The sequence below is a fragment of the Myxine glutinosa genome, chromosome 5 (genome assembly GCF_964187855.1).
Source record: "Myxine glutinosa chromosome 5, kmMyxGlut1.1, whole genome shotgun sequence".
Taxonomy (NCBI): domain Eukaryota; kingdom Metazoa; phylum Chordata; class Myxini; order Myxiniformes; family Myxinidae; genus Myxine; species Myxine glutinosa.
In genome coordinates, this window is record NC_136265.1 from 68,814,928 (window position 1) to 68,841,777 (window position 26,850).

Genomic DNA, 26,850 nt, shown 5'->3' on the forward strand with positions numbered 1-26,850 from the left:
TGGTACTCTATGAAAGGGGGAGGAAAGGAGGAGTTGCTATCCTGGGGTACTCTGAAGGGGAGGAGAAGAGGGGTTTCTCTGCTTGGGTACTCTGTGAAGAATGAGGAGAGGAGGGGTTTCTCTGCTTGGGTATTCTGTGAAGGGGTGGAGAGGAGGGCGTTGCTCTCTTGTGGTACTCTATGAAAGGGGGAGGAAAGGAGGAGTTGCTATCCTGGGGTACTCTGAAGGGGAGGAAAAGAGGGGTAACTCTGCTTGGGTACTCTGTGAAGAATGAGGAGAGGAGGGTTTGCTCTGTTGTGGTACTCTATGAAAGGGCGAGGGTCGGAAGGGTTGGTGGTTCATATGCAGCCTGTGGCTGCTTGGCTGCATCATTTTCTGTGGGTGTGGCTGTGGTGATGATGCAATATCCCCCCATTACTGGGCAGCTGGTACTCATTTTGCCAACCTCGGAAGGATGACAGGTTGAGTCAACCCACCTGGTGTTAATTCAATGGCGTAACAGAGGCTCGAACTCAGGACCATAAGATCTCAAGTCGGCCACCTCAACCATAAAGCCACCACCAGGCTTATTGAAATAGCACATCTTGGTACAGGATGGGCCAAAGAAATGCAGCCAATTTCAAAATTCAATAAAAACGATATGAACTCCGATAAGAGTGTGAAACCAAAAAACAAATAACAGAGGGATCTTTAACGTTTATTTCAATCGATACAGATTTTCAAAATGTCTTCCAATGTTCTGCTCGCACACATGCCGATATCCGCGGCACGGTTGCCGATCGCAACCTGCAGCGTCTCGCACCCAATATTGGCGATAGCTGTAATCACAAAATCCTTCAGATCATTCATTGTTCTTGGCTTATCCTGAAGACTTTCTTTAAGGTAACCCATAGAAAAACTAGAGGTTCCAGGGAACCTGAACTCACCTGGTCTATATCGATATGGTTAGAATATGCATAATAGAACCACAAACTATATAGTTTATATGTGCTAAAGAGGTACGGTAACGTTGAAGGTATCTCATGTTTAAACAGGAAAGTGGCAAAAGGCACAAGTTTCCTCAAATTTGATCAGTCTTTGTGACTTTTAGAGCTTGGACGTCGTCAAACTGTTTATGGGTCAAGTCATGTCATAGGTCATGAAGAGGTCATTTTTTGGACATCGTCAAAACCCGTAATATATGTGTTGAGGTTTGTTACATACTGTCTACACACCAAGTTGCAGCCTTCTAGCTACATTAGGAAGTACCAGATTGACAAAAAATGGATTTTCAATATGGCCGCCCTGCCACGCCCATTTTTGGGCGTGCAACGCCCAAATGCAATCCCAAACTATTTTATGTCTTAAAGATGGTGCATAACAAGTTTCATCAAATCTAATCAATATTTGTGACTTTTAGAGCGTAGACGTCGAATTGTTTACAGACAGACAGACAGACGGACGATGGACGGACACTGGGTGTCGACAAAAACTCAGCTGGACATAGTCCAGTTGAGTTTAAAAAATCTCTTCCGTGTCCTAGCTCGTTCATGAGCCTCGACTGTGTATATATAAAAATAAATAAATAAATATATATATAAAAAACATCAGCTGCAAAATAGTTAGGGTTAGGGTTAGGGTTAGGGTTGGGTTGGGTTGTTAGGGTTGTTAGGGTTGTTAGGGTTAGGGTTGGGTTGTTAGGGTTAGGGTAGGGAGTATATATAATAGCCCCAAAGCACCGCCATTGTCATATTGTCATGATTTTCCTTTCAAATGGCTGATAAAATCAACAAAATGTCTTTAATCAGACTTTGGCCATTTAAATTCCTGAGTTATGTCATACACGTACACGTGTGTACACGTTCATAATAATGCTGACCATATTGCTCGTTCCAGATACTGCGTCCAGAATTCCAAAAATCATTAACCCTTTAGCCTTGCCTGTTTGTAGTTGGCCAGTGATCTTTGCAGTGGTGAGTTCAGGAAGTGAAGCAGCTGATGTCTTCTTTTGTGGGTTTCCGGTGCGAAAGTCAGCTGTTTCTCGGTCATCTCCACGGCTCATCTTGGGTTGGGTCCTAATGATTATGCTAACCCATGGAGGAATCTTTGAGCTGTCGTTGAGGATGGGTTATCATCAGTTATCGGAGGCACCCACTTTGAAGAGGCTCATTTGTACAGTGCATTCAGAAAGTATTCAGACCCCTTCACTATTTTCACATTTTGTTATGTTGCAGCCTTTTGCTGAAATCGTTTAAATTCATTTTTTCCCTCATCAATCTACACTCAATACCCCATAATGACAAAGAGAAAACAGGATTTTAGAAAGTTTTGCAAATTTATTAAAAATAAAAAACTGAAATATCACATTGACATAAGTATTCATACCCTTTGCTATGACACTTGAAATTTAGCTCAGGTGCCTCCCATTTCTCTTGATCATCTGTGAGATGTTTCTACACCTTGATTGGAGTCCACCTGTGGTAAATTCAATTGATTGGACATGATTTGGAAAGGCACACACCTGTCTATATAAGGTCTCACAGCTGACAATGCATATTGGAGCAAAAACCAAGCAATGAGGTCAAAGGAACTGCCTGCAGAGCTCAGAGACAGGATTGTGTCGAGGTACAGATCTGGGGAAGCCTACAAAAAAATCTCTGCTGCATTGAAGGTTCCCAAGAGCACAGTGGCCTCCATAATTCTTAAATGGAAGAAGTTTGGAACAACCAGGACTCTTCCTGGAGCTGGCCGTCCGGCCAAACTGAGCAATCGGGGGAGAAGGGCCTTGGTAAGAGAGGTGACCAAGAACCCGATGGTCACTGGCTGAGCTCCAGAGATCCTGTGTGGAGATGGGAGAAACTTCCAGAAGGACAACCATCACTGCAACACTCCACCGATCTGGGCTTTATGGCAGAGTGGCCAGACGGAAGCCTCTCAGTGAAAGACACATGAAAGCCCACAGAATCTCGTTTCTCACAGTCTGAGAGTCCTTTAGGTGCTTTTTTGCAAACTCCAAGCAGCTTTCAGCATTCTATTCGAACAGCCTTGAAGTTGCTCACACATGCAAGTAGCCAATTAGTTTTGCACCTGGATGACTCGTTCATATGAGGCAACAATGCCTAGTTGTTGTTGTTGTTGTTGTTGTTGTTGCTGTTGTTGTATAGCCCTAGACAGTTCTCTCGACCATGCCCTTAGCACGGAGACAGCCAATCAATCTCACAGGAACGAACCAAAGACCCCCCCACATCCAGGATGGTGTACCCCCGCCTTCACAAAGTCAGGGCCACAACAGCGTTAGAGAGAGTTAGAGTTAGAGAGAGAGAAAGAGAGAGAAAAAGGAGAGAGAAAAAGGAGAGAGAAAAAGAGAGAGAAAAAGAGAGAGAAAAGGAGAGAAAAAAGGAGAGAGAAAAGGAGAGAGAAAAAGAGAGACAAAAGGAGAGAGAAAAGGAGAGAGAAAAAGAGAGAGAAAAGGAGAGAGAAAAAGAGAGAGAAAAAGAGAGAGAAAAAGAGAGACAAAAGGAGACAGAAAAAGACAGAGAAAAAGGAGAGAGAAAAGGAGAGAGAAAAAGGAGAGAGAAAAAGAGAGAGAAAAGGAGAGAGAAAAGGAGAGAGAAAAGGAGAGAGAAAAGGAGAGAGAGAAAAGGAGAGAGAAAAAGAGAGAGAAAAGGAGAGAGAAAAAGAGAGAGAAAAGGAGAGAGAAAAAGAGAGAGAAAAGGAGAGAGAAAAAGAGAGAGAAAAGGAGAGAGAAAAGGAGAGAGAAAAAGAGAGAGAAAAAGGAGAGAGAAAAAGGAGAGAGAAAAAGGAGAGAGAAAAAGGAGAGAGAAAAAGGAGAGAGAAAAAGGAGAGAGAAAAAGGAGAGAGAAAAAAGAGAGAGAAAAGGAGAGAGAAAAAGGAGAGAGAAAAAGGAGAGAGAAAAAGAGAGAGAAAAAGGAGAGAGAAAAAGAGAGAGAAAAAGGAGAGAGAAAAAGAGACGAGAGTGAAAAGTCCGGTCCATGGGGACCGATCGGCACTGTGACCGCACTGGGAAGGAAGATTTGGCCGCCGACTTCACTGGCGGAGTTTGGGAGGGGCAGAGGGGGGCAATGCCCCCAACCTCCCCAATAGTTGCGCAATGCCTAGTTTGGCTACCTGGTTCACTACTTTTGTATCTCTAGTCAGGTGCTACTGATAAGACATGTGGCTGGACAAAGGGCCCAGCCAGACATGAGACTACATGGTGGTGGACCAATGAGGTGGACAGGGCGATTAAAAAAAAAAAAAAAAGATTTAGGATTTGGAAAAAGGGAGGAGACGAGGAGGTTTATTTAGTGGCTAAATGTAGGGCAAGAAGGGAAGTTTACAAGGCTAATAGATTAGTACATGATAAATAATGTGATAATTAGTACATGATAAATAACTTTCAGATGTGATAAATAATGCGGATAGTAGAGGGGAGATATTTAGGAGAGCCAAACAAATGATCGTAGTCAGGGCCCTTAGGGATATCTTGGGGCCATTTGGTTCAAATTCTTCCAAAAGCACCAAATTTGGCCCAGATGTTGCCCATGCCATACTCTTTCGATTTTTGACGGGCGCCAAGACGGGCGCCCCCCCCCCCCCGGGGCCCCATATTGGCGAAATACTAAATGGCCGCCCCCCAGATTAGAGGAAAATCAGTTAAATAACCAAAAGGGTTGGAATCATGTATGATACCACTTTGCAGGGGTTTTCGAGGTCGAGGAATCCAATTATGATGTTATTTTGATGATTCGAGGTCAAGGTCAACCCTCAAGGTCATCTTAAAGGTCATTTTTGAGTCAAACATGTCGGTTTTTGAGTTTTTTGTCAAGATTTACGCGAGGTTCACCATTTTATGTTTCTGGGTTGGGTAATCGAACTCTGACCTTATTTTTGACAATTAGAGGAAATATTTACATGTCTATTTCCTAATTTTCAGGCATATGCAGTTCACCAGTCGAATTACAAAGGTACGGATTTTGATGTTTTATGAACTGTATGCCATATCCTTGTGTTTAATTTTTGTGCGATCATGATCCGGGTTCATGTATACATGATTGTATACACGTCATAAATATGACGTCATAGGTCATGTGACCTGGCGGCCATATTGGATTTTATGAAAACCTTAAAAATGGATCCCTGCCTTCATTTTTCGATCGAATCATTTTGAACTTTGACCACTTATAGTACGCCATGTGATTGGATGCATATCCTAATTATGACGTCATCGGTCAGGTGACATGGCGGGATGGACCGGTATGGTCCCCGGATCATACCGCCCTTGGCGCCCGTCAAAAATCGAAAGAGTATGGCATGGGCAACATCTGCGCCAAATATGATGCTTTTGGAAGGGGCCTGATTCATGGGATTGAACCAAAATATCCCTAAGGGCCCTGACTATCGGTCAATATAGGATATTTTAGGAGTGCAATGCATGAAGGATGATAGGGGAAATGTACTTGTTGACCTTGGGGAAATTTCAAATGCTTGGAGGAGCTCCTACGAGTGTCTGCTGAATGAGGAGTGGAATAGGGATATTTTCGAGGCAGTCGAGCTGGTGCAGGAACCACCACCTGAGATGAGGAATGAATGGGTGAAGGAAGCCATCGATGAAATGAAGCATGGTAAAGCGGCGGGCAGCTCTGGTGTATTGTCTGAGAGATGCTGAAGGTATCTGTCGATGTTGGAGTAAATTTAATCACAAAATTGGTAAATACGATTATAAGGGAGACAGCTGTCCCAGATGACTGGTTGGAGAGTGTAATAGTGAATATTTATAAAGGGAAGGGTGATGCCTTAGTCTGGGGTCATTAAAAGGGTTTGAAGCTGCTGGACCATGAAATGAAAGCATTAGAGAGAGAGTCTTGGATACATTGATAAGACAGAGTGTTAATATAGCCTGGTGTTGGCCTAGCGGTTCGGGTGCTGGCTTGGGTTCCTGGGTTTGAATCCCGGTCGATCTGGGAGGTTGACTGGTTGAATTAACGCCTGGGAGGTTGACTCAGCCTATCGTCCTTCTGAGGTCGGCAAATTGAGTACCAGGTCACTGGTAATTCCCTGTGTGTGGCAAGAGGCGACTAACAGGGTTGGCGGCAGGAAGGGCGTCCGGCCGTAAAACATTGCTTCAAAAAAGGGGACCACGGTGCCCAAAAAAGGCCTACCCCTGTGCTGTGGGGAAAAATGACCTCTGAAGGCGGTTCACAGAGTGTTCGTATGCATGAAATACAATTTGGCTTTATGCCAGGAAGGGGCACGTTAGAGGCAATTTCTATAATTGGGTAAATGCAGGGAAAATATGTGGGGAAGAAGGGACAACTGCACTTTATATTTGTGGATTTGGAGAAGCTGTTCGACAGGATGCCTCAGGAAGTGGTGTCGTGATCATTAAGAAAGTTACGTGTGGAGGATTGGTTATTCAGGGCAGTCATAGTGATGTATGATGGATCAAAAACTTCTGTGAGGGTAAATGGAGTGCAGAGTGAGTACTTCGAAGTGAAAGTTGGGGTTCACCAGGGGGTCAGTCTTCAGCTCAACCTTGTTATCATGGTTTTTCAGGCCTTATCACGTGAACTTGGAGGAGACTTACCTTGGGAGCTCCTGCATGCTGATCACTTTGTGCCGATAGTGGAGAGTGTGGAAGAAGTAATTGGTAAATATACAGTATGGAAGGAGGGTATGGAGGCCAGAAGATTGAAAGTGAATGCAAGAAAAACAAAAGCACTGATTTGTGGGGTGGGAGAAGGGACTGTGTAAAAAAAAAAAAAAAAAGGGGGGAGGTTGCCCTGTGTTGTCGGTAAAAAGGTGTAGCTAGCAACTCTATATTGTGAAATACTGTAACTACTGTGTGCACAAGAGGTGTATTGGCATTAGGGTTAGACTGCAGGTGGTTCCTGACTTTAAATGTGTTGTCTGCACAGGTAAACAAGTGGCACCAGTTAGAGTGGAAAGATGAGTTTACGGGGACATATCCCTGGAATGTGTCGATAAATTTTGTTACCTTGGTGCTATGATTGCTGCAGGTGGTGGTGCAGAAGCAGCAGTGATACCTGGGCGATTAGTAAGTATACAGTCGGCGATCGATATACATTAGTAAGATAAGTATACAGTCGGCGATCAAAAAGGAGGATGAAACGGAGGTGTGAACGAAATGAAATGAGAATGTTGAGATGGACATGTCATGTGACTCCGAAGGATAAGAAACCAAATATGGAATTAAAAAATAGGTTCGGTTTCGTGAGCATTAGTGAGGTGATGCGTTGAGGTGGTTCAGACACATGGAAAGGATGGGGGAGGGCAGCTGTGTGAAGAGGTGTATAAATATGAATGTGAATGCAAGGAGAGCTTGAGGCCGCATGAGGAAAGCATGGGATGAGTTGCTGAGAGATGATCTCAGAGTTAAACGACTAACGAGCTCTAGCAACGCATCGTGCGGCCTGAAAAGCAGCCATTAAGAGATGAATCATGGCTTACACATGCCGTGTATATACACGGGTAAAGTGATGTATGTATACAATAATATATCACATCCTCAAAGCAATGCGAAATGTGCTAAATGCTTTAAATTTCGCATTTTTACAGTGTACGGTCCATTAGGCAGACATTTTGAATCATAAAAGTCATAATTAATGGACGTGGAGTTTTTTCTGAGTCACTTTTCCCATTTGCTCCTCATAAAAGCCTGTACTGGCCTTGCATTTGCGACTGTGGTAGTTAATAACTTAAATACAGCTATTTCCCTGATTTTACGCCACCATTTTGAAAAATAATGTGAAATTGCGCCCTTAATGTGGACAATCTTTTTTGAATCTTTCCACCCGTAGGTAATCGCAATAAAAGGTTTGGTACCTTTATCAGTCGTGCAACGATATATTCAATAAGCCCCCTCGCTACGATGGAAATAAACTTGAAATGTCACCCTCGTGTTTGGTTTTTCTTTGTCACTCATATCAGAGTTTATTTACCTTTTTCTTGAATTTTGAAATTGGGTACGTATTTTTGGCCCGCCCTGTTTTGGAAACATAGGGGCAATACACCTGGCGCTCACCTGTTAGAATAAACAGTATAATGCACGAACTAAAGGTATTTCAAACCAATTTCATTGGTTGTTATAATAGTGGGGCAACTTAGCATAACAATTGTGCATTTTGTGAGGAAAGCACCAAATTTGGCACACTAGTAGACTATCCTATTATGAACAGATTTGGATATTGGGCCATCTCAGATTCAGCCCCTGATGGCTGTGGCAGCCATTTTCCAAAATGACACCTTCAGCTTGTTCTGACGAATTGCATCATCAATTGGCTTGGTCCTTTCCACCAGGCATTCTCTGGTGAAAGCCTGGAACTGCTCTTGGCCAATCTTCTTCACATTCCTGACAGTCTCAACCGCAGCAGGACCTGCAATTTCCTTTGTGTCAAGGATAACCAGATCCATGCTCGCTTCCTCAAAGGGGTTGCCAAGCTCTTCTATGACGCTGACAAGGGCGCGGACATCCTTGGCGAAAGAGGTCTGCACACTTGGTGTCTGGTCGTGATGACGTGTGTCCTCTCGCCTCCCTCAGTGTTGATGGCCATCTTGGAACTCTTCTATGGCCCTGGCAACTTCTGGCCCGGCAATCATCCAACGCCACAGGGCACTTGGGTTGTCAGTGAGGCCGACTGCTCCACCATCTCCTTTGATGCAGGCGTTATTCTGTTCATGCGCCTGGTCGATTGGGATCGAAGAGAACACCTTCTTCGTCTTCTGTACAGTGAAGTTGCCAGCCCTGAATTATCTGGCTACATCTGGGTGCTTCATTGGGAGTGCAACCATGTCCCTCAGGTGAACAGGGACCCACCTGGCATAGTGTGTGTGGTCTAAGGCATGGGACCAGTTCCGTCAGGGCATCAAGGTACATCGTGAATGAAGCCTGCCGCAGAGAACGCACGTAGACCAGTACCAACATCTCTAGTTCCAGCACAGTTGCCCAGTACTGAAAGTTGGGAATGTCTTCTCCTCTCTGGTGACACCAGTCTTCGAACTCAGGCAGGTCTTCTGCATCATCAGCATGTCATACAGTGGCGTTCATACGCACGGTGTTGCAGGATGTGCAGTGGCGCTGCAGTGATTTGATGAGCTCTTCTTGTGCGGGTGACGTGGGCAGCTCGCAGGAAGGAGTCGGCTGTCTCTGGCGTTGCAATCTCAGCTTGCAAATCTGCAAATCTCTGCAAAAATCAAATCTCTGAATCTGAGATGGCCCAATATCCAGATCTTTTCATAATATGATAGTCTACTAGTGTGCCAAATTTGGTGCTTTCCTCACAAAATGCACAATTATTATGCTATATTTAGCTTAGCTGCCGGACTATAAGACAGGGCAGCATGTAGAATCATACTAACATAATCATAAGACATTAAACAAACAAACAAAAAGGGCAAGTTCCCCCCCCCCCCCCCCCACCCCCATAGACCACGTTAGACCCCGACTTTTTAAATGCCATGAACAAACTTTGGTACATTATGGGTGATTAAGGTTGTGGTCAAGTTTGATCAGAATTGTGTGTGTAGTTTCTGAGAAGAAAGCAAATACCTATTTTGAGGGGCAACCCTACCCTAGACCCCCAAAGGGGCAGATTTTTTTTAATGCCGTGAACAAACTTTGGTGCATCACGGGTGGTGAAGGTTGAGGTCAAATTTCATCGAAATAGTGTGTGTAGTTTCAGAGGAAAACGCAATTCCTATTTTGGGAGGTCAAACCTGGACCCAGGTCAAACCTGGACCCACAAACCTGGAACCCCGGCCCGATTTTTTTTTAATGCCGTGAACAAACTTTAGTCACAACAAATATAATTTGTGCCAAATTTGGTCATTTGTGCCAAAATGTCATTTGTGCCAATTGTGCAAATATTTGTGCCAATTTGTAACAATTTTTTGTGCCAAAATATCATTTGTGCCAAATTTTGTCGCAATCCCATCAGCGGTTTCGGAGAAGAAGTTTCAAGTGTTTACGAATTGACGGACTGACTGACGGATTGCCTGACTGCCTGACTGCCTGACTGCCGGACTGCCTGACTGCCTGCCTGACTGCCTGACTGACGACGCGCCATCATATAAGCTCCTCTGAATTTTGTTCCAGGTGAGCTAAAAATTCGGATTTACGTGAAAATGTCCAACAGAGAGAAAGGGCAAACAGACTGCTACCAGACTTCCAGCACTTAGGTCTTAGAATATTCGGAAGGATTGGTAGCATTGAAGTTTCCTCCAAGTGTATGCAGAAGCCATTGAGCTGAACTTGTTCAAATCTTCGAAATCCTTAAGGGAGTCGATCAAATCGGGGGTCAGAAATTGTTTGTGACGGAATAGAGTTCGGAAACTAGAGGCCACGACATGAAGGAAGGTGAACAGCACTGTAGATTTCAGATGAGCCAAACTGCTTTGAACACCTCCAATGCACTACTGAGATACGTTGTCAACGCAACTTGGTTGGGTTTTTCCTAATCACCAGGTGAGGCAATGTAAGACGAAAACCACCGTGCTTGTGAACACTTATGGATGGATTTGGACGAAACTTTGTGGACATGTTGGATGTGTGACAAGGACGATTCGATTCGATTTTGGTGAAGATCTGAATTCGGATATGAGAAATATTAAATTTTTTAAGTGATTCTTCACCATTGAGAGATGGGGAGAAAATCGATATACAACATGATAGTTTAAAATGTTGTGGACGAGTTATGACAAAACTTGGTGGACGAGTTATGACAAAACTTGGTGGACGAGTTGGTTCGGTGACAAGAACACGCCGATTAGATTTTGGTTCAGGTCCGAATCCTGATCCGGCCTGTCGGTGCATACAAAACGTAAACTGTTCAGCCTGGTGGAGGTATGCGCTCTACCGAGTGCCGTTCTAGGTAAGGATGTTATAATGGACACAAACAACAGGCAGGAAGAACTCATGCAATCTGTTAGATAAGGTGGAGTAATAGCTACTGCGTCAACGGTGGTAAATTCCGGAATTATTTCCCTTTATATGACCTTGACGATGTTTGTTGTACACCGCACCTTTCCTATGCCATCTCCAGGCGCTGCATAACGTCATTGCCGGGCACCGAATGGGGCTCGGCAGTGACGCACGCTGAAAGGGAGTACTCAGTTTTCACTCTGGTTGTTTTCTTTCTTGTTTGTTTGTCCGGGCGATATCTCAGCCATCCTTTGAGCTAGGAAGCTGAAATTTCGGCACAATAGTGAGCAGATCCTTTGTCAAAGAGGGTATTTTTTGCTTTTGATTAATAAATTAATTGATGAGTTATTTAATTATTAGTGATTAATTAAGTACTTATTTATTTCCTTTCTCTTCTGGCCATTATCTCAGGCAGCTTTTGAGTTAGGAAGATGATATTTGGACATGCCAAAGAGTGATTTGGCTGTAAGAGATATTTTTGATTTATTGATTAATCAATTAATCGATTAATTATTTAATTATTCGATTGATGACTAAAAAAATTTTTTTTTAAGTTACAGATTCTGATGAAATGGTGGTGGTTTACATGTTCTATTAGCGAATTGATTAATTATTTCATTTTTTATGATTCTTTATTTATTTTCATTATTAGTTTAATTTCTGCTCTGGGCAATATCTCAGGCACCTTTTGAGCTAGGGAGCTGATATTTGGACATGACAATGACCAAGTGATTTGGCTGTAAAGGGTATTTTTGATTTATTGATTAATCATTTAATCGATTAATTATTTATTTTTATTAATGATTTTTTAAATTAAATTTCTAAAAGATACATCTTCGAATGAAGCACTAGTGGTTTAGTTATGCTATTAGCCAATTATTGATTAAGAAAATATTTTATGATAATCTTTTATTGATTTTAATTATGCAATTAATCGATCAATTATTGTACACCTCTCCCTCCCAATGCAATCACTATGAGCTGCACTGCGGTATTGCCAGGCGCCGGAGGCGCCCCGGCAATGCCGCGCTGTAGGATATTTAATTATTTGGCATGGGGGCGGTGTACTTTGTATCTGTACTTGTTTTATTAAAATTTCAGTAATACTTGAAAACTGTGGAACACAAATCACCTTTTTGAATTAGCGGGGGTAGAATTTCTGGGGTGAATTAGCGGGGGTAGGGGTGAATTAGAATTCATCTGGGGTGAATTAGCGGGGGTAGAAAAGATCAAGGTTTTGGATGGGGGAAGATAAGAGATGGTGCTGAACAGCTGTTTTAAAGACCTGGAGGGAGGAGTGGGATTGAAGGGAGTGAGGGAGTTTGTTCCAGAGGCGGGAGAAAAGAGGAATGAAAGAGTGAAGGTGAGCAGAGAGCCGAGATTTCGGCAGTTTAACCATCAGAGGGTTGCTGGCAGATCTTGTGCGACCTGTAGGAATATTTGGGGGACAGAGCACAGAGAGAGCTGGGGGTGCAAGGCCGGAGAGGAGTCGGTAGAAGACAGAAAGACCACCTACCTGCCTGCGGTGAGTGAGTGAGTGAAAGGCCCTCGGAGATAGCTTCATCGCGGGAGATTCCAATAATTCTGAAAGCTTTGGTTTCAACAGCGTGAAGCCGAGCTAGGTGTGAGGCAGGAGCACCAGCCCATAGGGGAGAACAGTATTCCATTGAGCTGCGGATGAAAGCCATGTATGTGGTGAGGAGCTCAGGTGTGCCGAGGAAGGACTTCGCACGACGGAGGATGCCCAGTCGGCGACTGGCTTTGGAGGCCAGCTTGGAAATGTGGTTTTCCCAAGAAAGATCATGGCAGATAGTGAGACCGAAAAGCTTGAGCGACAGAACTTCTTGGAGAGGATTGTTGAGAAAGTAGATGGGAGGGTTGTCCAGTCGATCATTTCGGAGAGACATAGTAAGAGTGTGAGATTTGTCAGGTTGAAAGACATGTTCCACTTGTTTGACCAGTCTGTGATTTTGTCCAAGTCTTCAGAGAGTGAGGAGGCTGCAGACTGCCGATCTGAGGGAAGAGGAATGGAGCGGCAGAGAGTGGAGTCATCAGCAAAGAGATAGAGAGGATTTTCAAGAGAGTCAGAGAGATCATTGATGAAGACCAGAAAAAGCACGAGGCCCAGAACACTGCCTTGGGGAACTCCAGCCTGAACAGGAAGAGGAGATGAGAGAAACCCATTCAGGGCCACACGTTGACGACGACTAGAAAGGAAGTCCGCCAGCCATGCATGGAGATTTCCATGGATACCAAAGGAGGAGAGTTTGGTGAGCAGAGCGGGGTGCCAGACCGTGTCGAAGGCACGTGATATGTCGAGGGAGACAGCTCTAATTTCCTGTTTGGCATTGAGGACCTCCATCCATTGTTGAGACAGCAGAAGCAGCATGTCCAGAGTAGAGTGACCTGGTCTGAAACCAAATTGATGATCAGAGATCAAGCCATTGGAGAAGAGGAAAGATTTCATATCCGAAGCAATGATGGATTCCATGACTTTGCTGATAATTGGGAGAAGGCTGATTGGTCTGTAGTTGCTAGGATCTGTTTTTGCACCTTTTTTGTGCAAAGCGGTGATGTTGGCTGATTTCCAAGCAGATGGCAGTTGACCTTGAGCAAAAGAGAGGGTGAAGAGAACAGAGAGAGGGTGAGATAGAGCGGCAGAGCAGGATTTTAGGACCCGTGGGCTGATGCCGTCGGGTCCAGTTGCAGAATCAGAGTCGAGGGTTGACAGAAACTTTTCCACCTTGTCAGGAGGAAAGGACACAGAGTCCAGGAGCAGCAGGGTACGACTGGGCATGGTGGGTACAGAGAGGGATGGGTTTGGGACACAAGATTTAGAGGCAAGATTTAGAGGATGCGGGAAAATAAGAGATGGTGGTGAACAGCTGTTTTAAAGACCTGGAGGGATGAGTGGGATTGAAGAGAGTCAGGGAGTTTGTTCCAGAGGCGGGAGAAAAGGGGAATGAAAGAGTGAAGGTGAGCAGAGAGTCTTGATTTTGGCAGTTTAACTATAAGAGGGTTGCAGGCAGATCTTGTGTGACCTGTAGGAATATTTGGGAGACAGAGCACAGATAGAGCAGGGAAAGCCAGGCTGGAGAGGAGTCAGTAGAAGACAGAAACACCACCAACCTGCCTGAGGTGAGAGAGAGAAAGGCCCTCACAATCAGCTTTATCGTGGTAGATTCCAATGATTCTGAAAGCTTTGGTTTCAACAGCTTGAAGCCGAGCTAGGTGTGAGGCAGGAGCACCGGCCCAGAGGGGAGAGCAGTATTCCATTGAGCTGCGGATGAAAGCCTTGTATGTGGTGAGGAGCTCAGGTGTGCCAAGGAAGGACTTCGCATGACGGAGGATGCCCAGACAGTGACTGGCTTTGGAGGCCAGCTTGGAAATGTGGTTTTCCCAGGAAAGATCATGGCTGATAGTGAGACCCAAAAGCTTGAGTGACAGAACTTCTTGGAGAAGATTGTTCGAGAATTATATATGATATTTATATTATATATTTCGAATTATATTTCATTTGAATTATATACCTGAACACTGTGCAGGGTAAGGTGTTCTATGTAGTAGAACTGCAAAAAGTTGGAATAGCAACGAGGGACAAATAAATAATGCTTCATTTCTCGAGCTTCAGTAAATTAGAGAGCGGGTTGAGCGTGAGAGAAAATGTTAATGTACTTTGTCATCCATAAACTCTGGAATTAAGGAGATGTTTTTATGTGGACATTTCGTTTTGATTCCATGATTGGGTTTTTATTTTTTGCCTTCGCGATAATAAACACAGCAGCCCGTGCTTCATCTCTCCTTGTAGGTGGGAGACATTTCCGCAGCGGAGGAATATTTTGCAAGAGTAGAACGAGTGAGCCAGGATGAAGATGGACTGGAGTACAAAATCACTGTGCTTGTGAACAGGTGAGACAATGTAAGACGAAAACCACCGTGCTTTTGAACAGGTGAGGCAATGTAAGACAAACACCACTGTGCTTGTGAGCAGGTGAGGCAATCTATAACGACCTGCAGTGCTGCATTGATTGAGCGCTATTGAATTGCTGGGCCTCTGATAAAGCAAGCTTGATTCGATTTGTCAATTTGTACTGGACTTGTGTTGTTTTACCTTGTTTTGTGTACTCTAATTGATTCGCATTGGAATAGCTTGTTTTGGAAATGTTAAAATGGGCAAATGCTGAATTAGGAATTTGTTGCTTGTGAAATCTTGGGCCTACCTCTGAACCTTTGCTTCAGAACTCCTTTTCTTGGTGTGCTCAGAGGTCAAAAGGAAGTTGTACAATAATGGAACCCTAACTCAAATTTCTGGAGAAGCAGCTTCCGGTTCCTAGTTGAATGACTCATGATTCTTTATTCCAAGCGATCTACATAAAAAAAGATAAAGATACCGTTCAGAATTGTCTTATCTTTTTGTTTTGTTGTTGTTTGTACTTGTCGGAAGTTATTGTTGGTGTTGTGTCAACATTCACATGCGTATACCTCTTCGTTCTGGTCTGTCTAAACCATGTTCTGCCAAATTCTCTTCTGTAACACTCTTCTTTTACCTTACTCCTTCCTTATTCCGTTCTATTCTTACTTTGTTTGACTTCCTATCACTCGTCTATCCTAACGCCTTACTAACACCCCACAGCTCCTCGCTCCACACATATCTCTTCAACCAGTCAGGGGGAAAGGCATCCTCTTCCTTTTATCCCTCCATTCCATAACAGCTCTCCAAATTGCAAACCTCTTTCCTATCTTCTGTCACAATTCCTTGTGGTATCCATTCCAATCACCTGCTCCAACCGTTATTGTACACTCGCTGCGCCCGGCTCGTATTGCGGAGCCACGTCGCATCTCCGAACACACTGTCATCACCAACTCCACACTCTCGACTTCCGACCCCACATTGCTGAACTGCGTCGACAGAAATTTGGGGCCCAGCTCACATCCAAAAAGTACTTTGTCCCTGCTCACCTGGTACCTGCTGCCCTCCACCAATGGTCTCCTGTGTGTTCTTCCCCCATCTGAAACCCTCTGATACCCTAATACCAGAGGTCTGCGCTCCAACTTCCCGGATCTGTCCATGCCGGCTATTGCAGCTAACCCATGCAGATTAGATATCACATGTATCACGGAAATAGTTTCACATGATGTCCAAGGCTGTTCTCTCTTCTGATTCCCTGATTATTGTCTTCTTCACTCCGGCAGCCCTTTCGCTGTGAATGTTCGTTTCTCCTATCTCCACAATCCGTGCCCCTTATTGGTTGCCCCCAACCCGATGGAGCATATTTGGCTTTGTGTACTTCTCCACCACATGTTATTTCTGTGTGTGGTCTACTGTCCCCCCAACTCCCTCTATGAGCCTCCCTCTACGAGCCTCCCTGTACGATCCTCCCTCTACGATCCTCCCTCTACATGCCTCCCTCTACGATCCTCTCTCTACGATCCTCTCTCTACGATCCTCCCTCTACAAGCCTCCCTCTACGATCCTCTCTCTACGATCCTCTCTCTACGATCCTCCCTCTACAAGCCTCCCTCTATGATCCTCCCTCTATGAACCTCCCTCTACGATCCTCCCTCTACGAGCCTCTTTGCAAACAATGAAACAAATTCAGCAAAGTGATGCATTTCTGCTGGGAAAGATCCATCCAAATCAGAAGAATAAGTGGGCATGAGGGCAGCAGCTTCTGGAACGAAAGAGGGATTTTAAGATTGCCACAGAGAGAGATGCCCGATTTTTCCGGGAGCAAGTGGGGAATCAATTTTTTTTAATGCATACATAATAAGGAACTCGACACTGATTACGGTCGCTAGAGGAGAGGGTATTTTGGATTTGAGTCCGTTTGTTACTTGCCGGAATACATTCCGGCAAGTATGTTGGTTGGTTGGTTGGTTTGTCTGTCTGTCTGTCTGTTTGTCTGTCTGTCTGTCTGTTTGTGCGCAGTACTACGTCTACATCGTTGCACATAGCATCGCCATACTTTACACACATATTTGCCTTGCCCTGAAATAGACTGTGCCCAATTTTTAACTCTCTAGGCCCAAGGTCAAGCTCAAGGTCACCCAAAACGTGAAAATCGTGACCGCAGCGTAAAGCTGGGGCGAGGTGGTGTGATACAGCGGAAGGATTCAACAGTTTAAATGAAGCCGCGATGAGGTGCATTTTCATTGGGACCTTCATCCTGATTTTGTTACCTCCGCCACCAAAGGTGGATGGAGGTTATGTTTTCACCCCTGTCTGTTTATCCGTTTGTTACTTGCCGGAATAGATTCCGGCAAGTATGTTGGTTGGTTGGTTAATTGCCGGAATAGATTCCGGCAAGTGTGTTGGTTGGTTGGTTTGTTATTTGCCGGAATAGATTCGCTGGAATAGATTTTGGGTGGTGATGGGGCTTGAAGCCAGATTGTAATCTTACAGCCGCCATGTTGGTGCTCGCCGTCACTGCGATGCGAAGCGAAAGACGCCTCAGAGCTGTCACATTCACAATCGCTATGTCGTATGTACTCCCGATACGTGTTTCCTTCATTGTAAAAACTACCAAGTCAACAGTTAAAAGGATTTTGAGCCGATAGGTGTTATGGCCTTGGCAAGATCGATGGAGACAGCGATCTGTTAGCTTATACACTGCCCAAATAGCTTTGTGGAATTCTCTCATGTAGAGATTAAACCCACGTCGTTTGAACTTTGGCAGAGGTCATTATTTACTTTTAATGATGTTTATATACGAATCAAAAAGAAGATAATTGGTTTTGGGTCGTCCTTTCCGCATATCTTGTGGGATTGTGAGTTGGAGAGACGACCGTGGGTTGGATAGTGTGTGGGGCGGGGAGTGGGTTGGCATTCTCTCAAGCAGGGATTCAACCCATGTCCTTATGTATTATTATTTTGATCCAAAATGGCCGATTTAAAAAAAAAAGTACTCGGTCTCTGACCGAGTTTTCGTTTGTTTGTTTGTCTGTTTGTTTGTCTGTCTGTCTGCTTGTCCGCACAGAATAAATATGATTTTCTTTGCAACCATTGGTCTGATTGACAGGAAATTTTCATCATAGGTGCAACTCCACCTGTATAATAAAAAAAGAAGATAATTATGACGTCATAGGTCACGTGGTATGGGCGCCATCTTGGGAAAGCCGAAAAAGATTGCACCTCTATATCTCTGAAAGCCCTGCATAGAAAACATTGAGACATGGCTCATTGTAAAGAACTCCCCACAGGGAATAACATGTGTTAATGATGATGTCATAGGTGCCTCCATTATGACGTCATAATTCGACAAGTACAAAACTTCATCCGATCAAGATGAAATTTCTTGAGCATCATCTAGGGATAAATTGGTGGAGAAAAAATCAGAATGATGACGTCATCGGTCATGTGGTTCAGCCGCCGTATTTGTTTTAACGCAAAAGCCTTTAAAACCACTAAAAACATGTCCTGGCGATGGTCTGCAAGATTGCTCTTTCTTATTCGGTTTATAAAGGGATTTAAAATCCTCAGTTAGAGCTTAATAAAGTGATATCGAATTGATAAAGTGATTTTGACAGCACAGTTCCACAAATATACCACAAACTGCATGAGAAAAGTCAAATTGTGACCCCTGTACACCACCTCCCTGGCTTTGCTGAGCTTGAGACAACAAGGACATATTAATAATACTAGCTTAATAAATAAATAAATGTATCGTGTGTTTTTTGTGGGCCCCCTGGAGTTTGGATCCTGGACAAATTGGTTGGTCCTCCCCTAAATCCATCCCTGGTCGTAACCTAGGGAGACTTTAATTGCTGTCATGTAAGCTGGCTTGCAATTAACTCGGAATTTCTTCCTCCCCAGATGCCAACCTCGGGGTTTTTCCTTGCTCTATCCTTTCTAAATGCTGAATGTCAAGAAAAAAGCAGCATATTTGATTTTGTTTAATCTTTGGTATGATTCAGTCGGCGTTCAAACCACCAACTTCCCAAACTCTTCACGGGCGCTTTAACAATTATGCCACCGAGTCTGCTTTTTCCATTACAAGCAAAGTAATGGAGTCCATCGTTGCAGTCGATTGCAGGCGCTGTCTCTTCTCTCACAACCAGCAGTTTGGCCTCTGACCTGTCCATTCCACTTTGGAACTTCTACTACAGAGTGGCCACAAAGTTCCAATGCATGCAGTTAGAATTTGGTTAGAATTTATCTGTATGCTCCCCTCCATTCTCCACACAAATTTGAATTTTTCTCCATGTTCTTCTGGACATCTTCTTCCATGTTTAGGGTTGGATGTCATAAAAGCAGCCCCTGACATCTGCTTTGAGGTCTTCAACTTTGAGGTCTTCAACTTCAACGGCGGAGATGAGAAATTTCCCAGTTCTCAATGCCCCAAAGCGAGTTGTCACATGTTGTTAAGTCTGGACTTCGAGGAGGCCACACTATCTCAGATCCACGTCCAATCCATCGTCCGCTGAATTTATCATCGAGATATTCTCTAACTGCGAGAGCGTAGTACTGGTGCACCATCTTGTTGCAGGATAGCTGTTGCCTTGTGACCTCTCTCACGCAGTTGTGGAACAAAGCACGTCTGAAGCATGTTCAAATAAGCAGTGTGATTGACACTTGTATCGAAAAAAAATATGGCTCTATCAAGTGATCTCCTGAAATTGCTGCCCACATCATGACATGAGGAGGATGCTGTTCAATTTCCTCATAAAAATTAGGATTTTCTTTGCACCAAAAATATACATTCCTGGCTCGATTGCTGATGTAAATAGCACACTCATCTGAAAAAAATACGTTTCGTCTTGATTTCATGGTGGGAAATCTCTACAGAAGAGCCTTTCTCTAAATCAAGTCAAATCTGGCTTATCGAACCTCTGCGAAAATCTTGTCCTTATGTCTTAAAAACTTGCTCCTTCTCACGCACGGTCGTGAACCCAAACACAAGTAATCAGTCTCTCTTATATCATGTACTCACTGGTGTCCGTCATGCTGATGCCATATCCGGAAAACAAATAAAACAAACTAGATGGTATTCATAGAATACTTACCCTGCGCAGTCTTGAGAAGGACTTGGTGCAAGCCAACTCTTCTGTTTTTTAAGAGTTGTAGAGATTGGGCAGAGTTGCAGAAATTTAAGTTTTAAGGGTAGAATTGCAGAGAGAAAAAAAAAAGTATACCGATCGAATCAAGCATTGTACTTACCGAATTATGACGTCGTTATTACGGTACTGATGACATCATCATTAACATATCTTATTCCTCAAGGGGAGTGCTTGACATTGAGCCATTTTCAATTTTTCCAAGATGGCACCTGTACCACGTGACCAATGGTCATAATTATCATTAGAACAATTCTACAGGAGGAGCCGCTCATATTCTGAAAATTTAGTGTTCATCGGACTAACAGTTGCAGAGGAAATGTTTTTTTTCATACTGATCAGATCAAGCGTTGCAGTTGTCTAATTATGACGTCATAATGGAGGCACCTATGCCATCATCATTAACATATTTTATTCCCCGTGGGATGTACTTGACAATGAGCCATGTTTCAATTTTTTCCATTAAGTGGTTTGGGAAATATAGAGGTATAACGTTTTTCCAAGATGGCGTCCATACCACGTGACCAAGATGTCATAATTATCAGCAAAAAAATCTACAGGCAGAGGCGCTCCTATGGTAAAATTTCATGTCAAACGGACTAACGGTTGCCAAGAAAATGAATTTTTAAAATGCAGACACGGCATACGTACGGCAGACATACGGCACACGTACGCAACCGATTGCTTAACCCCGCATTTCGCTTCTCGAGCACAGGGTAATAAGTAACAAAAGACACACTATTATGCATATTGATTTTGTGGCTACTCTGCACTTGTGCCACAGCAGTGGATGGATTTCTTGTATCGAAGCAAGAGGTTAGAGCCATTTCCCTGGATGCCTCAGGCCTTTGACACTGTCTGGCATCCAGCCTTGCTTTCTAAGATCAATTTTTGGTATTCAAGATCCCCCTGCTCATGTGGTTACTCGACTTCCTCCAAGATGGAAACTGTGTGTGGAATGTGATCCTGTCCTTTCCTATGATCTTTCCATTCAGGTTGGGTTGGGGATGTGGGGGAGGGGAGATGAGGAAGCATTTTAAGACCTAAATTATTCTTGATCTCTTGACAAGCAACTCCATCCTTTTGTCGATGATCCCACCCTGTGTTGAATGATAAATCCTCGTGAATGCCCGCCCACCGCTGAATCTCTTTCGTCATACATGCTGCTCAGAACATGACGTTCAATGCCAGCGAGTGACAAGGATTGGCAATCAAGCTGTCAAGCCGCTCCCCCATACCCTTTGATAGTTTGTAAACCTGCTGCCTTTTGTGGTTTGGCTCCTCCATGCGCCTAGAGCCCAGGACCTGAGAATAAAAAGTGCTGCCATGTGGTATTTATTTTTGAGATACACAATCTCAGTTTGAAGAAGAGATTGGTGACAGAGGAAAGGAAGGCATTACACCGACAGTGTGGTGGTAGGTGGATGCAACAATTAAGGGAATTGAATGAACAGGAAAATATGAGCGGAAACGGTAATCTGTAAGGAAAGTGGATTTGGTTAGGTCTGGTTAGGAGTTTGAATCCCTGGCGTGAAGATTGCGATTGAATCGCCACTGGGAGGCAGTTGCAGAAACAGAAGAGAAGAGAAACAAAACCGTTGAGATGTGTGACAAGCCTGGGTTTTGGGAGTTTAACCAGGAGGGTGTTGCTAGAAGAACATTTGCATCCTGGAATAGGGACGGTGTGTCGGAGAGCTGAGGAGACAGAAGTAGCTAGACCAGAGGAGAGGCGATACAAAATAAAATCTGAGAGATCTGCAAACCTGCATACAATGTGAGAGCAACTGGCCCTTGCGATTTTGGTTTCATTACGGAAGACGCAAATAAAACTGAGAGCTTGAGATACCACAGAATCCGAAGTGCCAGCCCATACCGTGGAACAGTACTCCATTGAGCTACCTACAAAGGCTGTATAGACTGTGTCTACTAGACAGCAGGTACGAGGGCAGAAGGTGGCGATTGTGGGATCGTTTGGGCATACACAATATTTGGAAGCAAATACAGTGAGAGACATAATGCCTTGTCTGGAGCAGAGTCTCAACCATTTGAGATGATTGAGTGGATGGAGAGGGGGGGGGGGGGGGGATACACCAGAGGAGAGAGAAAGAGGTGGATGTAGAGAGGAGGAAATGAGGTGGTGGGGAAGTGAGAGAAGGGGTGACAGAGAGGAAGAGAAAGAGGAGGATGGGGGCAGGAGAGTCGGAGAGGAAGAGAGAGGGTGGGATGAGAGGAAGGGATAAGGGTGTGGGTGGGAGGATTGAGAGAGAAGAGGAGGGTGTGGGGTGAGAGAGAGAGAGCAAGAGAGAAGGGTGTGGGTAGGATGTGTGAGGCAGATAATGGTGCAGGAGCAGGAGAGTGATAGAGATAGAGGGGATGGGGCTGTCATATTTTTTTACACTGTCTGTGCGCCCAGATTTTTCGTGCAGCCTGTGTGCTCAGCATTATTGCGCAGCCTGTGCGCCCAGATTTTTCATGCAGCCTGTGCGCCCAGATTTTTTGTGTGGCCTGTGCGCTCAGCTTTTTCCTGCAGCCTGTGCGCTCAGCATTATTGCGCAGCCTGTGAGGCCAGATTTTTAGCGCAGCCTTTTCGCCCAGCTTTGTTGCGCAGCCTGTGCGCCCAGATTTTTTGTGCGGCCTGTGCGCTCAGCTTTTTCGTGCAGCCTGTGTGCTCAGCTTTTTCTCCGAAAGTATATTCCATTATAATAATAATGTGGGTGTGCTCAGCTTTTTCGTCCAGCCTGTGCGCTCAGCTTTATCGTGCAGAATGTGCACCAGGATTTTCATGCATTCTATGCACCCAGATTTTCCGCATATTCTGTGTGCCCCGTGTTTTTTTACATGCTCTGTGCGCCCAGGTTTTTCACGGGGTCTGTGAGCCCAGCTTTTTTGCATGGTCTGTGAGCCCAGCTTTTTTGCGTGGTCTGTGAGCCCAGCTTTTTTGCGTGGCCTGTGCACACCGCTTTTTTGTGCGGCCTGTGCACACCGCTTTTTGTGCGGCCTGTGGTCCCCCTGTTCTTTACCATGTGAATGCACCCTTGAAGTGATACATTTTTGCTTCTGCTCTTTTGACGATCTTGCCAAGTGTTAGCTTTCAATATGCTTTGTTCTTGTTTTAGAAATTTTTCAACAAATTACAACCTTACGGACTTGTGCAAGTTATGTTCTTGTTTTCTAGGGCCTTCTTGCACTTGGCTAAGAATAACTTCCTGGAAGCATACAACTGGTTCATGGAAGTGCTGAAGCGTGATCCGTCCAATGCTGTGGTACGTCTTTTGCAATGTTTCATGTCAATTTTATAATCCTTTGGGGTTTAATGACATTGCATCATGTCAAGTTTATCCTTTCTTCAACTGGAATATTTCATCAGAATCACTTCTTTTAGAAATCACTTGTTCAGAAGTGTCCACATATTATTTATTTATCTGAAAGACAGAAATGTGAATGGAAAATAAAAGACGAACTGGGAGACAGGAAGGGGTGAGGAGGTCACCAGGAGTGGAAGAGAGCAGGGCTGGATAATGGGATAAAGCACAAGGACAGCCCTCTTCAAGGATTGCAGGAAAGAGCAAGACTCTGGGAAGCTAATTTGCATATTACAATAATAGTTTGGGTATTGTACTATATAATAATAGTGTGGGTATTGTACTTACTATATAATAATAGTGTGGGTATTGTGCCCTATAATAATAGTGTGGTATTGTACTATATAATAATAGTGTGCATATTGTACTCCATAATAATAGTGTGGGTATTGTACTATATAATAATAGTGTGGGTATTGTACTCTATAATAATAGTGTGGGTATTGTACCCTATAATAATAGTGTGCGGATTGTACTCTATAATAATAGTGTGGGTATTTTACCCGATAATAATAGTGTGGGTATTGTACTCTATAATAATAGTGTGGGTATTGTACTCTATAATAATAGTGTGGGTATTGTACTGTATAATAATAGTGTGGGTATTGTTCCCTATAATAATAGTGTGGGTATTGTACTATATAATAATAGTGTGGGTATTGTACTATATAATAATAGTGTGGGTATTGTACCCTATAATAATAGTGTGGGTATTGTACCCTATAATAATAGTGCAGGTATTGTACCCTATAATAATAGTGTTTGGTATTGTACCAAAAATAATAGTGTGGGTATTAAACCCTATTATAATAGTGTGGGTATTGTACCCTATAATAATAGTGTGGGTATTGTACCATATAATAATAGTGTGGGTATTAAACCCTATTATAATAGTGTGGGTATTGTACCCTATAATAATAGTGTGGGTATTCAACTCTATAATAATAGTGTGAGTATTGTACCCCACAATAATAGTGTGGGTATTCAACTCTATAATAATAGTGTGAGTATTGTACCCTATAATAATAGTGTGGGTATTGTACCCTATAATAATAGTGTGGGTATTGAACTCTATAATAATAGTGTGAGTATTGTACCCTATAATAATAGTGTGGGGTATTGTACCCTATAATAATAGTGTGGGTCTTGTACTCTATAATAATAGTGTGGGTATTGTACCCTATAATAATAGTGTGGGTATTGTACTACATAATAATAGTGTGGGTATTGTACCCTATAATAATAGTGTGGGTATTGTACCCTATACTAATAGTGTGGGTATTGTACCCTATACTAATAGTGTGGGTATTGTACTGTATAATAATAATGTGGGTATTGTACTCTATAATAATAGTGTAGGTATTGTACCCTATAATAAAAGTATGGGTATTGTACCCTATACTAATAGTGTGGGTATTGTACTGTATAATAATAATGTGGGTATTGTACCCTATACTAATAGTGTGGGTATTGTACTGTATAATAATAATGTGGGTATTGTACCCTATACTAATAGTGTGGGTATTGTACCCTATAATAAAAGTATGGGTATTGTACCCTATACTAATAGTGTGGGTATTGTACTGTATAATAATAATGTGGGTATTGTACTCTATAATAATAGTGTAGGTATTGTACCCTATAATAATAGTGTGGGTATTGTACCCTATACTAATAGTGTGGGTATTGTACCCTATAATAATAGTGTGGGTATTGTACTGTATAATAATAATGTGGGTATTGTACCCTATACTAATAGTGTGGGTATTGTACTGTATAATAATAGTGTGGGTATTGTACCCTATACTAATAGTGTGGGTATTGTACCCTATAATAAAAGTATGGGTATTGTACCCTATACTAATAGTGTGGGTATTGTACTGTATAATAATAATGTGGGTATTGTACTCTATAATAATAGTGTAGGTATTGTACCCTATAATAATAGTGTAGGTATTGTACTGTATAATAATAATGTGGGTATTGTACCCTATACTAATAGTGTGGGTATTGTACTGTATAATAATAATGTGGGTATTGTACCCTATACTAATAGTGTGGGTATTCTACCCTATAATAAAAGTATGGGTATTGTACCCTATACTAATAGTGTGGGTATTGTACTGTATAATAATAATGTGGGTATTGTACTCTATAATAATAGTGTAGGTATTGTACCCTATAATAATAGTGTGGGTATTGTACTCTATAATAATAGTGTGGGTATTGTACTATATAATAATAGTGTGGGTATTGTACTATATAATAATAGTGTGGGTATTGTACCCTATAATAATAGTGTGGGTATTGTACCCTATAATAATAGTGTGGGTATTGTACCCTATAATAATAGTGTGGGTATTGTACCCTATAATAATAGTGTGGGTATTGTACCCTATAATAATAGTGTGGGTATTGTACCCTATAATAATAGTGTGGGTATTGTACCCTATAATAATAGTGTGGGTATTGTACCCTATAATAATAGTGTGGGTATTGTACCCTATAATAATAGTGTGGGTATTGTACCCAATAATAATAGTGTGGGTATTGTACCCTATAATAATAGTGTGGGTATTGTACCCAATAATAATAGTGTGGGTATTGTACCCTATAATAATAGTGTGGGTATTGTACCCTATAATAATAGTGTGGGTATTGTACTGTATAATAATAATGTGGGTATTGTACCCTATAATAATAGTGTGGGTAATGTACCCTATAATAATAGTGTGGGTATTGTACCCTATAATAATAGTGTGGGTATTGTACCCTATAATAATAATGTGGGTATTGTACCCTATAATAATAATGTGGGTATTGTACCCTATAATAATAGTGTGGGTAATGTACCCTATAATAATAGTGTGGGTAATGTACCCTATAATAATAGTGTGGGTATTGTACCCTATAATAATAGTGTGGGTATTGTACCCTATAATAATAGTGTGGGTATTGTACCCTATAATAATAGTGTGGGTATTGTACCCTATAATAATAATGTGGGTATTGTACCCTATAATAATAGTGTGGGTAATGTACCCTATAATAATAGTGTGGGTATTGTACCCTATAATAATAGTGTGGGCATTGTACAATGTAATAATAGTTTGGTTGTTCTGTTCAGCCCTCACGGAGGAAATGGAAAACAACAAACAATAATTGAGAGCTTCAAATGTCGTTTCCATGGTGATTCAAGGTACCATCATTGCCCATTGTGAAGGATGTGAGTGAGGTTAACCCGACCTCCACTCGTTGTTTCGTCTCTGGTGGCCAAGTCCATGACCGTGAAATTTTCAGGATGTTAGGAAAAGAATGAATGCATTTTATATGATTATTTACAAAGTTCACCTCTTTGTTTATTTTCTGTTATTTTCAATTAGTTCACTGTGAATTGATCAAAGGATCCACTTATTGATACTTACGCACTGAGTTACGATATTGCATTCAAATTGTAAAGGAAGGACGACGATGGAAAGAGTTGGATTGAGGGATGTATGAGTGCAGAAAGAAAAG

The 26,850-nt window shown here is 42.8% G+C and overlaps 1 protein-coding gene across 6 annotated transcripts in view; it reads left to right on the plus strand.

Moving 5' to 3' along the window:
• TRAPPC12 (trafficking protein particle complex subunit 12) overlaps positions 1–26,850 on the plus strand; it is an 88,043-nt gene that overhangs the window by 55,649 nt on the left and 5,544 nt on the right. For all 6 annotated transcript variants that reach the window (XM_068116996.2, XM_078778151.1, XM_078778148.1 and 3 more), the window contains exons 12-13: positions 14,727–14,827; positions 23,148–23,235. In XM_068116996.2, coding sequence (XP_067973097.2) covers positions 14,727–14,827; positions 23,148–23,235 — 189 coding nt within the window. The remainder of the gene's footprint in view (positions 1–14,726; positions 14,828–23,147; positions 23,236–26,850) is intronic.